The sequence below is a fragment of the Lithobates pipiens genome, unplaced genomic scaffold (genome assembly GCF_037356315.1).
Source record: "Lithobates pipiens isolate NorthernLeopardFrog02 unplaced genomic scaffold, aLitPip1_a1.2 Scaffold_23, whole genome shotgun sequence".
In the NCBI taxonomy this organism is placed as follows: domain Eukaryota; kingdom Metazoa; phylum Chordata; class Amphibia; order Anura; family Ranidae; genus Lithobates; species Lithobates pipiens.
Window position 1 is genome coordinate 10,954,352 of NW_027507785.1, and position 17,376 is coordinate 10,971,727.

A 17,376-nucleotide genomic window follows, 5' to 3' on the forward strand; every position below is an offset into this window, starting at 1 on the left:
GACGATTTTAATCGCTGCGATTCTCCTTACGATTCCACAATCACGCTAAAGCACGCAACGTGTTTCTGATGCCATTACTTGTTAATGGAACCCCAATCCCAGTGTAATTTTGCCGCAGTTGTCCTGCAATAAATCGCGCTGCAATCGTAGCAAAATTGCAACGCGCGACGCTGTCACGCAAAAGAATCTCCTGCCCCTTTTTGAGCAACAAGCTTTGTGTGTGATTTTGCCACAATTGCAGTGAGATTTATCCGTGGGAGAATCGCACTGCGATTGGGGCGCCATACCAATGCTAGAAGTCTGGCAAACAAGATAGGAAAACCAGAGCTGCTGATGTATGAGGAGGATTCCGATTTTGTGGGAATTCCGGAGACTTGGTTTGACAGCTTTCGTGATTATCTGGCGACCATTCAAGGGTTTTCCCTATATCTTAGAGATAGAGAGGGTAAAAAAGGGGGAGGGGTATGCCTGTATATCAAGAATGATGTGCAAGTGAATGTGAGGGATGATATCACTGATGGAGCAAGGGAGGAGGTTGAATCCTTATGGGTAGAGCTCCAAAAGGGAAGAAATTAAGGGGAAGGTAATACCGGGGGTATGGTATAGGCCCTCTAACCAGAGGGAGGAGGTGGAGGCAGACCTCCTATCACAGCTTGGAATGGCGGCAGGGCTGGGAAATGTTATTATAATGGGGGATTTTAATTATGCCGATATAAACTGGGCAGAAAGAATCACACATTCGTCTAAAGCTCGCCATTTCCTGAATGTCTTGCAGGACAATTTCATGGGTCAGATGGTGAATGCACCAACAAGAAACAATGTGTTACTAGACCTATTAATTACTAACAATACAGAACCGATCACGGATGTAGAAATACGGGGCAACATAGGAGACAGCGACCACAGGTCATTTTGTTTCAGTATTAATCACAGAAGTAGGAAGCACAAGGGTAATACTAGGACATTGAATTTTGAAAGCACCAACTTCCCTAAACTGCGCTCCTTGCTAGACGATATTAAATGGGAAAGCATCCTAGGAACAAAGAACACGCAAGAAAAATGGGAGTGCTTTAAGAGCATGCTAAATAAGGGTATTGGCCAGTGCATTCCAATGGGAAATAAGTTTTAAAAGAGCTAAGAAAATCCTGGGTGGCTCAAATCTAACGTAAAAAAATGCATACAAAAGCAAAGGAAATGGCCTTCAAAAAATACAAGGCTGAGGGGTCATTGTCAGCATTCCAACATGACAAAGAATGCAATAAGAAATGTAAGAGTGCAATCAGGGAGGACAAGCTAGTACACAAAAGGCACATAGTGGAAGAGAATAAAAAAAAATTCTATAAGTATATAAATAGTAAGAAAACGAGGCCAGAACATATTGGCCCTATAAATTATGAAGGGAATTTGGCTACAAAGGACAGAGAGAAGGTGAAGGTTTTGAATATGTACTTCTACCCAGTCTTCACAAAAGAAACGGGGGGATACAGTAACCAAGGCTGTAATAATAATGGTAATAACACGTCACAGGAAGCACCCTCATGGCTAACAGAATACAGAATCAGAAATAGACTTGAAAAACTTAACATAAATCAGTCACCGGGACCAGGTGTCCTACACTCGAGGGTCCTTAAGGAACTCAGCCAGGTGATCGCCAGACCATTGTTCCTAATATTTGTGGACAGTCTACTGACTGGAATGGTACCAGCTGGAGAAAAGCCAACGTGGCACAATATTTAAAAAAGAGCCAAGACATATCCCAGGGAACTACAGGCCAGTTAGCCTAACATCAATAGTATGTAAGCTCTTGGCGGGGATGATAAGGAACTACATACAAGATTTTAGTAATGAGAACTGTATCATTAGCAGTAATCAGCATGGATTCATGAAGAATCGTTCTTGCCAGACTAATCTATTAACCTTCTACAAGGAGGTGAGTTGCCATCTAGATAAAGGAAGGCCCGTAGACGTGGTGTATCTGGATTTTGCATAGGCATTCAATACAGTTCCCCGCAAATGTTTACTGTATTAAGGTATGTAGGCATGGACCATAGGGTGAGTACATGGATTGAAAACTGGCTACAAGGGTGAGTTCAGAGGGTGGTGATAAATGGGGAGTACTCGGAATGGTCAGGGGTGGGTAGTGGGGTCCTCCCAGGGTTCTGTGCTGGGACCAATCCTTTTTAATTTGTTCATAAACGACCTGGAGGAGGGGGATGGGGCAAACAGTTCAATCTCTGTATTTGCGGACAATACTAAGCTAAGCAGGGCAATAACTTCTCCGCAGGATGTGGAAACCTTACAAGAAGATCTACACAAATTTATGGGGTGGGCAACTACATGGCAAATGAGGTTTAATGTTGAAAAATATAAAATAATGCATTTGGGTGTCAAAAATACTGAAGCAAGTTACTGGCTAGGGGGAGAACCTCTGGGGGAACGATCGGGGTTCAGGTAAGCAACAGGGGGGGGTCTGGGGGGCAGCTGAAGCACAGAAGGTTTTTTCACCTTAACCACATGCCGACCATGCCATAGCCGAAAGATGGCTACAGCGCGGACAGCTTATTCTGGGTGCACTTCCGGGGGACGTCCTCACAGAATCGCACTCCCACACGCCCCCTGGTACACGCACCTGGGAACATCTGTGACTGCCGTATCCTGGGGACCCGACGCATCACAGATCATGGTAAACGGCCGCAGATAGCGGCTGTTTACCACATCATTGCTCCGTCAGATGACGGAGCGATCGCTTGTAAACAAACCGGCGTCATGTCATGATGCTGGTTCCTCCTTCCCCTCTCTGTACCGATCGGTACAATGTGAGAGGAGAGAGTGAGAGATTGTTTGCAGCACTGTGGGCACTACAGATCCAGCCCACAGCGCTGCTCAATGCCCATACTATGCAATACTCTGCAATACTATGTAATACTCTGCAATACTCTGCAATACACTGCAATACACTGCAATACACTGCAATACTCGCCAATACTCTGCAATACTCGCCAATACTCTGCAATACTCGCCAATACTCTGCCAATACTTGACAATACTCTGCCAATACTTGCCAATACTCTACCAATACTTGCCAATACTCTGCCATTAATTGCCAATACTCTGCCATTAATTGCCAATACTCTGCCAATACTCGCCAATACTCTGCAATACTCTGCCAATACTTGCCAATACTCTGCCAATACTCTGCCAATACTTGCCAATACTCTGCCAATACTCGCCAATACTCTGCCAATACTTGCCAATACTCGCCAATACTCTGCCAGTACTCTGCAATACCCTGCAATACTCTGCCAATACTTGCCAATACTCTGCCAATACTTGCCAATACTCTGCCAGTACTCTGCAATACCCTGCAATACTCTGCCAATACTCTGCCAATATTCTGCCAATACTCTGCAATAAATTTTAACAGAAACAAAGAATTTCTATTTATTTTTTACCGAATTTTCAGTCTTTTTTGATTTATAGCGCAAAAAATAAAAAACCCAGTGGTGATTAAATACCACCATAAGAAAGCTCTATTTGTGTGAAAGAAAGGACAAACATTTCATATGGGTACAATGTTGCATGACTGAGTAATTGTCATCCAAAGTGTGAGAGCATCGAAAGCCGAAAATTGGTCTGGTTAGGAAGAGGGTTTAACCTCTTAACCATTTCCCAACCGGCGCACACCGATGTACGTCAGCAGAATGGCAGGGCAGACAAATGGGCGTACCTGTACGTCCCTTCAAATTTGCTGCCCTGCCACCGTGAGCGCGCCGGTTGGGACCCCTGTGAGTCCGGTCGCGGGTCCCGTGGACTCGATCGCCGTGGGCATACCCGCAATCGCCTCACGGGGCGGCTGAACTATTGTAAACAGCATCTCCCAGTTCTGCCTAGCAACAAGTGACGCTGATCTCTGCTCCATGTGATTGGAGCAGAGATCAGTGTTCACTAACACAAAGCCCAGCCCCCAACAGTTAGTAACACGCCCCTAGGACACACTTAACCCCTACACTGCCACCCATTGGTTAACCCCTTCACTGCCAGTGTCATTTACACAGGAATCAGTGCATTTGTATAGCACTGATTGCTGTGTAAATGACAATGGTCCCAAAAATGTGTCAAAAATGTCCGATGTGTCCGCCATAATGTCGCAGTCACAATAAAAATCGCTGATCACCGCCATTACTAGTAAAAAAAAAAATTATTAATAAAAATGCCATAAAACTATCCCCTATTTTGTAAACACTATAACTTTTGCGCAAACCAATCAATAAACGCTTATTGTGATTTTTTTTTTTTTTTTACCAAAAATATGTAGAAGAATACGTATCGGCCTAAACTGAGGAAAACATTTTTTTTTATATATTTTTGGGGGATATTTATTACAGCAAAAAGTAAAAAATAATGCGCTTTTTTCAAAATTGTCGCTCTTTTTTTGTTTATAGCGCAAAAAATAAAAACCGCAGAGGCGATCAAATACCACCAAAAGAAAACTCTATTTGTGGGAAAAAAAGGACGTCAATTTTGTTTCAGAACCACGTCGCACGACCGCGCAATTGTCAGTTAAAGTGTCGCAGTGCCGAATCGCTAAAAAGGGGCTTGGTCCTTTAGCTGGAAAATGGTCCGGGGCTTAAGTGGATAAGTGCCCAGTGGTCAAGTGGTTAAAGCATAGAATGTATTAAGGTGAAAAACCATGAGACCTCACAACCACTTTAAAGTGGTTGTAAACCCTTACAAACCACTTTGACCTACAGGTAAGCCTAGATTAAGGCTTACCTGTAGGTCCAAGAAATATCTCCTAAACCTACACGGCGCATGTGCGGGAGTGACGTCATCGCGGCTTCGCCGAATGACAGCGGCGGAGCAGCGAGACCCACCGAAACGATGGATGCTCCGGACTACAGGGGACAGCGGTGACTTCGCTGGCTCCTGTGTCAGGTAAGTGACACATAATGGACTACTATGTGATGCATAGTAGTCCATTATGCTTTACCTTTGCAGGGAATGAAAGAGGAAGTAAACCCTCTTCATTCAGACCTCAGCGTTTTGTAGCTTGAAGCTCAAAAACAGTGGAGAAGAAAAAAAAAAATATGATTATCTATGGAGAAGGTTCACATCTCCACTCCATGTCGCCCGAAGCCAAACGCCTGAAGCTCAAACAAGTTCTGGAGCTTTTTTTTTGTTGATTTGGGCGTTTTTGGCGTGTTTCTAATCTCTGCATATTTGTGTGTTTTTGTGCGATTTTCTGCTCAAATGAAAAAAAAAAAATTGTAATAATATATGAATAAATAAATGTAATATAAATACACAAATAACTAAAAAACATTATAAATAAGTAAAATAAATATGTAATAATACATTAATAAATAATAATTTACCTCTAACCTTAAAAAATATTAAAGACATTATTATTATTAATAATAATAATAATAATAATAATAATAATATTAAATAATAATAAAAAAAATTAAAATAAACCCCCAAACTTGAACAAAGAAATACATTATTAATAATAATAATAATAATAATAATAATAATAATAATAATAATAATAATAATACATTTTGCGTTAGGGTGTTTAGTTATTTATTATTATTTTCTTTTTTTAAGGGGTAAGGGTTAAAGTTGAGGGTTAATTATTTATTTAACAATACTTAGTATTAATTTATTGAATTTGGGTTCATGTGCTCCGCACTCAAGTCCTTGAAGGAGTCAGTCCACCTGAAACTGATATTTTATTCTTCTCTCAGGGAATCTATTGGGAGATAGCTGTCCCCAGGTCTGTATACACGCTGTGCCCATTATGAGGGGCTCCCACCATCCCTGTGCTGAGTTACCGGGTCTGTACACCTGCTGTGCCCATTATGAGGGGTTCCCACCATCCCTGTGCTGAGTTCCCGGGTCTGTACACCTGCTGTGCCCATTATGAGGGGTTCCCACCATTCCTGTGCTGAGTTCCCAGGTCTGTACACCCGCTGTGCCCATTATGAGGGGTTCCCACCATCCCTGTGCTGAGTTCCCGGGTCTGTACACCCGCTGTGCCCATTATGAGGGGTTCCCACCATCCCTGTGCTGAGTTCCCGGGTCTGTACACCTGCTGTGCCAATTATGAGGGGTTCCCACCATCCCTGTGCTGAGTTCCCAGGTCTGTTCACCCGCTGTGCCCATTATGAGGGGTTCCCACCATCCTTGTGCTGAGTTCCCGGACTTAGTTATTTGTTATTTAAGATTTTTATTTGTGTATTTATTTTACATTTAGTTATTCGTTCATTATTATTATTCATATAATAAATAAAATAACATAATAATAAATAACTCTAACCCCAACTCCTAATCCTAAACTGAACTTCATCCCCTTACCCTAACGAAAAAACATTATAATAATAATAATAATAATAATAATTAATATTAAAAGAAGAAATAAAAGCTAATGGAAAAGCTAAAAAAAAAAGCTGAAATACCTAGCAACAAATGATGCAACAGATAATAGTTTTCTCCATTGGCTAATAAAAAAAAGCCAAATCCCAAAAACGCTGCATACAAATGCGCAAGTCGCGCAAAAATGTATGGAAAAAAAAACGCGTGGAAAAAAATGCTGAAAAAGCAGCCTAATGCCCCGTACACACGATCGCACATTCCGACAACAAAATCCGTGTTTTTGTTTCCCCGACGGATGTTGGCTCAAACTTGTCTTGCACACACACTGTCACACAAATTCTGTGGGAAATTTTGAACGCCAAGAACGCGGTGATGTACGACACGTACGGCGAGCCAATAAAAATGAAATTCAATAGCCAGTGCTGCTCTTCTGCTTGATTCCGAGCATGCGCGGAACTTTGTGCGTCGGAATTGTGTACACACGATCGGAATTTCCGACAACGGATTTTGTTGTCGGAAAATTTGAGATGCAGATCTCAAATTTTGTTTGTCGAAAATTCCGACGGAAAATGTCCGATCGAGCTCTACACACGGTCGGAATTACCAGTAACAAGCTCCCATCAACCGGACCTCTTCCAGAATTAATCCGTCGGTATTAATCCGACGGATTTGGTTGCCGGAATCTCCGACCGTGTGTACGGGGGCTAAGAGTGTGATTATTGGGTTTATAGTAGGGTTGCACCGATATCGGTGTTGGTGCCAATACCAAGCATTTGCAGGAGTACTCGTACTAGTGAAAATGTTCCGATGTCTGAAACCGATACCTTTGCAGTGCAATTTGAGCCCATACAAAATGTAAGAGCTCAAATCGCACTGCAAAGAATTGCATTCAATTTGAATAGGAAGGCGGTGCGATTCCTGTCTGAATCGCATGCGTTTTCCCCCCACCGCTCCTGCGTGAACTCAGGCTTGTCATAACTACTTCAGCCTGGGTTCACACCCAGGTATCAGCGAGTACTTGGCCGAAAGTACCGGTACTCCTACTCGCCGGTTAAAAAGCGGTATCAGTGCAGCCCTAGTTTATAGAATAATGAACAGCATTTGTGTGCATAGAGAAGAAATGTGCATTGTACAATAATAATATCATTCATTGTTTGCAGTGTTATCTTTTGCAGAATGGGATCCCTTGCGGCTATACTCTTCTCTCTCTGGCTGATACCTGGGATTCGGGCACAAGAGGTATGTAGAGTGCTGTAAATGGTAATCAAATACTAGTAAAAAAAAGGAATAATAATTTAGGTAAATAAATAACATAAATTAATATTTTATTTTTGATACAGTTGTGCTCATAAGTTTACATACCCTGGCAGATTTTATGATTTCTTGGCCTTTTTTCAGAGAATATGAATGATAACACAAAATCTTTTCTTCCACTCATGGTTGGTGTTTGGCTGAAGCTATTTATTATCAATCAGCTGTGTTCACTCTTTTTAAATCATAATGACAACAGAAACTACCCAAATGACCCCGATCAAAAGTTTACACACCCCATTTCTTAATACCGTGTATTGCCCCCTTTAACATCAATGACAGCTTGGAGTCTTTTGTGGTGTTTGTGGATGAGGCTCTTTATCTTCTCAGATGGTAAAGCTGCCCATTCCATTTGGCAAAAAAGCCTCCAGTTCCTGTAAATTCTTGGGCTGTCTTGCATGAACGGCACGTTTTGAGATCTCCCCCGAGTGTCTCAATGATATTGAGGTCAGGAGACTGAGGTGGCCACTCCAGAACCTTCACTTTATTCTGCTGTAGCCAATGACAGGTGGACTTGGCCTTGTGTTTTGGATCATTGTCATGTTGGAATGTCCAAGTACGTCCCATGCGCAGCTTCCTGGCTGATGAATGCAAATCTTCCTCCAGTATTATTTTGATAACATACTACATTCATCTTGCCATCAATTTTGACAAAATTTCCTGTGCCTTTGTAGCTCACACATCCCCAAAACATCAGTGATCCACCGCAGTGTTTCACAGTAGGAATGTTGGACCTTTCATCATAGGCCTTGTTGACGCCTCTCCAAATGTAGTGTTTATGGTTGTGGCCAAAAAAGCTTAATTTTGGTCTCATCACTCCAAATGACTTTGTGCCAGAAGGTTTGAGGCTTGTCTCTGTGCTGTTTGGCGTATTGTAAGTGGCATTTGCGTAGTAATGGCTTTCTTCTGGCAACTCGATCATGCCGCCCATCTTTCTTCAAGTGCCTCCTTATTGTGCATCTTGAAACAGCCTCACCACATGTTTTCAGAGAGTCCTGCATTTCACCTGAAGTTATTTGTGGGTTTTTCTTTGCATCCCAAACAATTTTTCTGGCAGTTGTGGCTGAAATTCTAGTTGGTCTACCTGACCATGGTTTGGTTTCAACAGAACCCCTCATTTCCCAGTTCTTGATTAGAGTTTGAACACTGCTGATTGCCATCCTCAATTCCTTGGATATCTTTTTATATCCCTTTCCTGTTTTATACAGTTCAACTACCTTTTCCCGCGGATCCTTTGACAATTCTTGTGCTTTCCTTATGACTCAGAATCCAGAAATGTCAGTGCAGCACTGGATGAAAGATGCAAGGGTCTGTCAGGAGTCCAGAAACTCATTGACCTTTTATACACACACACTAATTACAAGCAAACAGATCACAGGTGAGGATGGTTACCTTTAATAGCCATTCAAACCCCTTCGTGTCAACTTGTGTGCATATTATCAGGCCAAAATCACCAGGGTATGTAAACTTTTGATCAGGGTCATTTGGGTAGTTTCTGTTGCCATTATGATTTAAAAAGAAAAACTCTGATCCAACAAAGTTTTTGGTGGACTATCTCGGTACTGATACACACTAATGAATTTAGGGTAAAAATTTAATTTATTACATATAAAAAACTAACATAGATCTCAATATAAAAATTCAAAAACAGTATACAAATTCTCAAAGGTTTCCTCAAGAAGTATCTGATGATGGAGTTTTTTCATAGATTTTTTTTTTCATAGATTAACCTCTTCTCTTCATCTTATTTCTTGGAACCATCCTGCTTCACTCTATCCAAATTACATTTTTCTAACGGCAGCAGCGAGAAGATCTCCACATACTCACCCTTCCATATTTTTTCCCCGCTAACAGAATAACGTGTTGTTTGTCCCCTGTGTCCCCCGCCCCCGCGGTCTTGTCCGCTGCCTGTTGCCCTGGCCTGAGCCATCCCCAACTGCAGGCACTACCACCACTGTTGGAGGGTTCTTCTCCCCCCTGGGTGCCATTGGGGGCACTGCCACCCCACCAGGAGGGACCCAGGCCGCTGCTGGACTGGCGGAGCCCCCATCCTCTTTCTCAAACCTGGTAACCAGCTCCTTGATCCCTGCCAAAAACCCCAGCAGACTTTTTTCCGCCACCCCTGCAGTACAGCGCCCTAGGTCCCCCCGTCTTGCCCGCTACCCCCGTTTGTGACTGCTCACCACCCCCGCAGCCCGCATCAGTACTACCACATTCTAGCCCTATGGAAGGAAAAGTAGAAATGGACTTACCGGGCTGCACAGGGGTGAACCCACTAGCCAATCGTCCCATCTCCCTCGCTGTTGGTTGGCTCAGTTCAACCTCCTCCTCCGACCCCGCCAGCTCTACCTCCGGACATCTCTTCTCCTCTGTCAGACAGCCCTCCAGGAGACATGGCCCTGGATGTCAAGGGACCAGCAGCCATCCGTCCTCTCCTCTGCGCTGCATACCCGCCTGCTGATTTTTGCGTTGATTTTTTAGGGCCAGTGCGACCCACCGCAGCCCCGCTTGGTGGCTCTTGTCCTGGCATCTCGCTCCCTCTCACCGCTGGTCGTCTGCCTGGTACTCCAGCTGAGAGGATGGCATGCCCAGCAGCTGTGACCTCCGATCTCCACCGCTGAGGCCCCGTCCGCGCTGACATCACACATTAGGCGGGGCCCGCGCTCTCTTGCTCCCACCGCCTCCTGGGCCTACTTGCCACTCCCGACCCACCTGACCATCCATCTACTTGTCCCTGGCGTGGCGGGAAGTTGCTAGCCTGTCTCCCCCTTGCTGCCTGGGCCGCTCATTTTGCGGGGGGGGCCCGAAGGAGCCCGCAGTGGACTGATTCCATGGCGCTGGGACCTGAGGGCGGGGTCGGGTGAGAAGCTCTCCGGAGGCTGGGACCTCCGAGCTTGTACCGACTCCCTCCCCCTGGTCTCTACTGTCTCTGCTAGCCGTGTCAATACGGGCACAAGCATCTGCTTCAGCCATTATTATACATTATATTACAGTTTTAAATGACTTTTTTCCTTTATAAATGTCATTTTTTGCAGGGACTGTTCTAAACATGGGAAAAATGCGCCACTTTACAGGCATACTATAGACACACCCCAGGCATGATATTTAAAAGAATATTACACTTTTATTGTATCACTTTAAGCATTAATAAAATCACCGCTCCCAAAAAAATGTCAGTTTTTAAAACTTTTTTTTGCATTGATACATGTCCCCTGGGGCAAGACCCGGGTCCCCAAACACTTTTTATGACAATAACTTGCATATTAGCCTTTAAAATGAGCACTTTTGATTTTTCACGTTTGCGCGTTCGCACAAATTTTTGGTCTGTTCGCATGTTCTGCCACGAACCGGGGGGTGTTCGGCTCATCCCTACTGGTTAATCTATGAAAAAACTCCATCATCAGATACTCCTTGGGGAAGAGTATTTGTATACTGTTTTTGAATTTTTATTGAGATCTATGTATGTTTTTTATATGTAATAAATGATTTAATGACAGCCATAGTGCAACTGTCCCTACGCTCCTACCCTCCCCCTCTTTTCCTATATAATTTCTGGATGATGGTACTTTTTTAGGCCTAGCTTTAGGCTCTGTTATCTGAGGCTATACTCAAAGATTTCTCATAATTTAAAAAGAGTAAACACAGTTGATTGACAATTCATGGCTTTGGCCAAACACCAACCATGAGTGAAAAAAATGTTTTTGTGTTATCATTCATAGTCTCTGGAAAATGGGCAAGAAATCATAAATTCTGCCAGGGTATGTAAACTTATGAGCACAACTGTATAGGATAATAAATATGATATGATTGCTATACAAATCTTACTGTGATTTACTAAAATTAAGTGACAGGACTGCTGATAAGGTGGTGCCACCCACCAATGTTACTGTACATGTATCGTCAGAATTTCTGAGTTTTGGTTCAGGCCTGGTTCAAACTGATGTGACATGCGCTCCAACTAAAGAAGCACATGACGTGTATAAATCAATGATTCCCTATGAGCTGTCTTAACTGGTCCGACTTTGAAAAAGGTCCCTGCACTACTTTTGTCTGACTTGGGTACGATATCAGCCCATTAATTTTTTTTTTTTTTTTTTTTTTTTTCAAATTTTCTCTTTATTATTCTTTTTCAAAATTATCCATAATACATTCTGGTACATTTACTACATCATACATAAAAAACTCTCTCAATATATAATACATTTACTAACATATCCCCATACACTCAAAAATAATAATAAAAAAAAAAAAAAAAAAAAGGAAACCCCCCCCCCCTCTCTTCTTAACCTCTTTCCCTCCTTCCCCCCCTCCCTATCTATCCCCCCTCCCTCTAATATCCCATTTCCCCCCTCCTATCCTCTCTCTCCCCTCCCCCACCCCACATTATAAGTATTCCCTCATTCCACTAGAGGACCTAAACTCTTCCCATTGTTTCCATACAATTGGTAGTTGATTATTTATATATCCTTCTACTCTTATTTGTTTTTCCATAAAGCATATTTCGTTCATTTCACATATCCATTCTCCTATTGTTGGACTCATAGTTTCTTTCCATTTACGTGCTATTATTGTTCTAGCTGCTGTTGTCATATGTTGTATTATCCCCTGTTTCATATTGTGTACTGTATCTGACGTAAGAGAAAATAATGCTATCTTCACGTCTGGAGTCAGTCTTTTTCCAGTCACTTTTTGATATATCTCAAAAATCCTTAACCAGAAATTTTTTACTTTCTTACAACTATACCAAATATGCTCCATTGTCCCTTTTTCTATCCCACATCTCCAGCATTTATCTGTGTTGCCTTTATTAATTATTTTTAGTGCCACTGGACTCCAATACCATCTCATTGTTACTTTATAGTTTCGTTCTTGATGTTTTAATGCCGTTGTGGTTTTGTGTATTATTCCTAATATTTTTTTCCATTCTTCTTCTACAATTATCTCTCCTAACTCTTCTTCCCACTTTTTTATTCCTATTAAGTCTCTAATATCTCCTGTGGGTAACAGTGATTCGTATATTTTAGATAGTTTATTTTTATGGTTCTGCTCCTTTAATATTATCTGCTCAAATTTAGTTAATGGTCTATTTATTAAGTTTATATTGGTTTCAATAAATGTTTCTAGTTGGTGATATTGCAACCAGTGTTTTTTTATTTCTAATCCAAGATCGCTTAAACTAGGCATATTACCATCCACCAGGATCTGGATCAGTCTTATATTCTCCATCTTATTCCATTTCAAATAGCTAACACTTTCCATTGCTGGCTTAAATTCTGGGTTAGATATCAATGGGGACAAGGGTCCAGTCCTGGAGGATAGCTTTCCTTTTTTGAGCACCGCATCCCATATTTTTAAAGTAGCTTTCACAAAAATTGGTAGTTCCTTTTTTTTCTCCCTTAGTTCAGGTCTTATCCATGGCAGGAATTTTAACTGTATACCTGCAATATCCTCTTCCAGCATTACCCATTGTTTATTTTTACTGTCATGTTGCCAATTTATAATTCTAATCAATGATGCCGCTTGCATATATTTTAAAAAATCAGGTAAAGCCAAACCTCCATTTTCTTTTGTTCTAGTTAATGTTTCTCTTTTTATTCGGGAGGTTTTTTTTGTCCATATAAAACTATTTATAGCCTTCCTTAAATCCATCATTATCCTCTTAGATAAAGCAATGGGTAGCGTTTGGAATACATATAAGACCTTTGGTAATAATTCCATTTTTACTATATTTATTCTCCCTAACCATGATTGTGTTATTCTTTCATATTTTTGCAATTGTTTTATTATTTTGCGTATAATCACATTATGATTGAGTTCTTGTATCTGCTTCAGATCCTTCGGAATCATGATGCCCAAATATTTAATCATCTCTTTCTGCCATTTAAACGGAAAATCTTTTTGTAAAAGTGATTGCATTTTATCTTCTAAAGTAATATTCATCATTTCAGATTTTTCGTAATTTACCTTGAAGTTACTTAATTCCCCAAATTTATCAAGTTCTTTTATTATATTAGGGATTGTTATAATAGGATTTGTTATATAAAGTAATAAATCATCAGCGTATACTGCCAATTTATACTCCTTATCTCTAATTTTAATCCCTTGTATATCTTTATTTTCCCTTATTGCATTAATTAGATGTTCCATTACTATTATATATAATAAAGGAGATAGGGGGCATCCTTGACGGGTCCCATTTGATACCTTTATAAACTCTGAAAGCATCCCGTTTATTCTTATTTTGGCTCTTGAGTTGGCATATAGTGCCATAATTCTGCCTAACATCCTAGGGCCCAGTCCTATCTGTAATAATGCCTCTTCTAAGAACCGCCATCCCACCCTATCAAAAGCCTTCTCAGCATCTATAGTTAATAAACAGGCTGGGATGGCGGCTCTCTGAGCATATTCCATAAGCGTACATGTCTTTATTATATTATCCCTGGTTTCTCGCCCTTTTATAAACCCTGTTTGATCTAGCTTTATATGTTCCGGCATTCTTGGGGTTAATCTATTAGATATAATTTTTGAATAAAGTCTAATATCGATATTTGTTAATGAGATGGGGCGAAAGTTTTTACTTAATGTATGATCTTTTTCTGGTTTCGGAATAAGTATAATGTGAGCTTCTGTACTCTGTGGTGCAAAGGTTTGCGTTTTAGTTATTGAGTTATATGTTTTTTCAAGTAAGGGTATAATTAGATTTTGAAATACTTTATAAAACCTTGCTGTATAGCCGTCTGGTCCTGGGCTCTTTCCCAGGGCCATTTCGGCTATTGCCTGTTGTATCTCTTCCCTTGAGATTTTTTCTTCCATTTCCTCAATTGCTTCTCTAGAGAATCTGGGCAAGGCTGTCTCGTTAACATATTTTCGAATCTCTTCCCCCCTTTCCTCCTTTTTATTTTCCTGCTGTATTTCTATATTATATAGTTTATCATAATAGTTTTGAAATGTTTTTATAATTTCAGCTGGATCGTGTGTTATTTCCCCGTTTGTTTTTAAGATCTTTACTATAGATGTTGTAGGTTGTTGGTCTCTCAATGTTTTTGCTAGTAGTTTCCCCGGTTTATTTCCATATTGATACCAATGTGTTTTATTCCTATCCCTTATCCGGAGAGACTCCTCATTAAGCATGGCCTGTAGCTCAATTCTTTTATCTTTTAAGAGTATATAATCCTCTGGCTTCATTTTCTGTTTGTGCTTATCTTCCAGTCTCCCAATTTCCAACAGCAATTGAGTTTTCCTTTGCTCTTTTTCCCTTTTTACTCTACTTCCGTGCTTGATGAACAGTCCTCTTAATACGCATTTTAAAGCTTCCCACTGTATGGGGGGTGAGGTATCATCTTTATCGTGATTTAACTGAAATTCCCTTATCTCTCGCTGGATATCCTCAAAACATTTTTTATCTTTAAGCAGGTTGTCATTCAAACTCCACCTTCCTCTTGTTTTTACAAATTCCGTTATTGCTAACTCTAAATATATGGGTGCGTGATCTGACCATAAAAACCCTCCTATATTTGTTGTTGGTTTCAACAATAGCCCCTTTTGGTTCAGGAAAAAGTAATCTAACCTATGATAAGAGTCATGAACATTTGAGTAATATGTGTAGTTATTTTCTTTTTGATGTTGTACCCTCCATATATCAACCATTTGATGTTTATCTAATAATTCTTTAAATTCTTTTAGATGTTTATTTTCCCTTTGAGATTTGATATTGGTAGTGTCCCTTTTCATATCCATTATAAAATTCAAATCACCTCCTATTATTATTATTCCTTCTGCACTATCCAGTGCGTTCCTTAGGATTTTTATCCCTGTCTTAACCTGTTCATAGTTTGGTAGATAAAGATTAATAATTGTAACCATCCTCTCAAGTATTTTTACCTTTACAACTATTGACCTACCATCTTTTCCCTTATGTTCCTGAACTATTTGATGTAACAGATCTTTATGAAAAGCTATTGATACCCCTCTTGATTTGGAATATGTAAATGTGTCATGAATCCAATTAATATAATTTTTATTAATTAATTTCGGAATGTGGTCGGAACGAAAATGCGTTTCTTGTAATAGGATTATTTTTACCTTTTGTTTATGGAAAAAGTCTAAAATTTGGTTTCTTTTTGAGGGAGAGTTGAGGCCTCTTGCATTGAAAGAACACATTTTCAACCCCTCCATTTTAATTTATTGAGATATACTGTTCCCTATGGGGGTCCCAGCTACTTTGGAAAAATAGAGAGAGGAAAGAGAGAGAAAAAAAAAAAAATAATAATATAAGGGGGCTATTCTTTTATTCCCCTACACTTAGTCCTAACCCCCCCTTATCCCTAATTTTCTCCTTACCCCCCCCCCTTGTCCCTTCTCCACTCACTCCCCCCCCCCCACTCACTCCTTCTCATTCACTACCCTATAACTACCGACTTAAAAAAGTCTAACTTACTTAACAAGTAAGATCCCTATTAGAAGGGGAAATATCAGGACCGCTGATGCAGATTAGCCGCCCGTCAGTACCCCTGTCTCCTAAGCCGCCTGTTTATTCATATCTAACTCAATGCTTCTGGCTTCTATTGCCATTCCACTTATCCCTTAGTTTATGTCCTTAAGCTTCCTCCCTCTTACCCTTGATCCTCGCAAAAAAGTTTTAGACGAAGGAGGGAGGCCAAGGCTTAATCTGAGAATAAATGGCACAAGGATGGGGGAAGGGGGAGGAAAAAAAAAAAAAAAAAATATTCCATATATAAAAAAAAAAAAAAAAAAAAAAAAATTTATAATTTTTCTATTAATCAATTCCATTTAAATTTTTATCTGTGTATTCCCCTATATAAATAAATAAATTTGTCATGTTTCATTTATTACAAAAAACCTCCATCTCCCTTTTACCCCTTAATTGTGAAGAAAAAAAAAAAAAAAAAAAAAAAAAAATAAAAAAATAAAAAAAATAAAAATAAAAATAAAAAATTAAATAAATTAATTAATTAATTAAATAAATTTTAGATAATTTTTACCATATTCCCTTATATCAAAAACCTCCTCTTCCCCTTACCCCTTATTGTGAAAAAAGAAGAAAAAAAAAAAAAAAATGTATAATTTTTCTATTAATCAATTCCATTTCAATTTTTATCTGTGTATTCCCTTATATAAATAAATAAATTTGTCATATTTCATTTATTACAAAAAACCTCCATCTCCCTTTTGCCCCTTAATTGTGAAGAAAGGGAAAAAAAAAAAAAAAAAAAAATTAATTAATTTAATAAATTTTAAATAATTTTTTACCATATTCCATTATATCAAAAACCTCCTCTTCCCCTTACCCCTTGTTGTGAGAAAAAAAAAAAAAAAAATAAATAAATAAATAAATAAATAAATTTTATAATTTTTCTATTAATCAATTCCATTTCTATTTTTATCTGTGTATTCCCCTACATAAATAAATTTGTCATATTTCATTTATTACCAACAACCTCCCTTTTACCCCTAATTGTGAGAAGAGAGAAAAAATAAATAAATAAATAAATAAATTTCATTATATCACAAACCACCTCCTCCCTCTTATCCCCCACTGTGAATAAAGAAAAAAAACAAAAAAAAAAAAAAAAATTTTTCCCTTTTTTCCATAAGTAAATAAACTTGCCGTATTTCATTAAATCAAAAAAAAAAAAAAAAAAAATAAAAACCCCTCCTTCCTTTTCCCCC

The 17,376-nt window shown here is 39.6% G+C and overlaps 1 protein-coding gene across 2 annotated transcripts in view; it reads left to right on the forward strand.

Moving 5' to 3' along the window:
* Window positions 1-17,376, forward strand: part of LOC143927195 (ecto-ADP-ribosyltransferase 5-like) — a 425,121-nt gene that overhangs the window by 2,882 nt on the left and 404,863 nt on the right. The window contains exon 2 of one of the 2 annotated variants that reach the window (XM_077451172.1): window positions 7,551-7,614. The exons of the other annotated variant lie outside the window; for it this stretch is intronic. Coding sequence (XP_077307298.1) covers window positions 7,552-7,614 — 63 coding nt within the window. The 5' untranslated portion in view covers window position 7,551. The remainder of the gene's footprint in view (window positions 1-7,550; window positions 7,615-17,376) is intronic. 2 annotated transcript variants of the gene reach the window in all.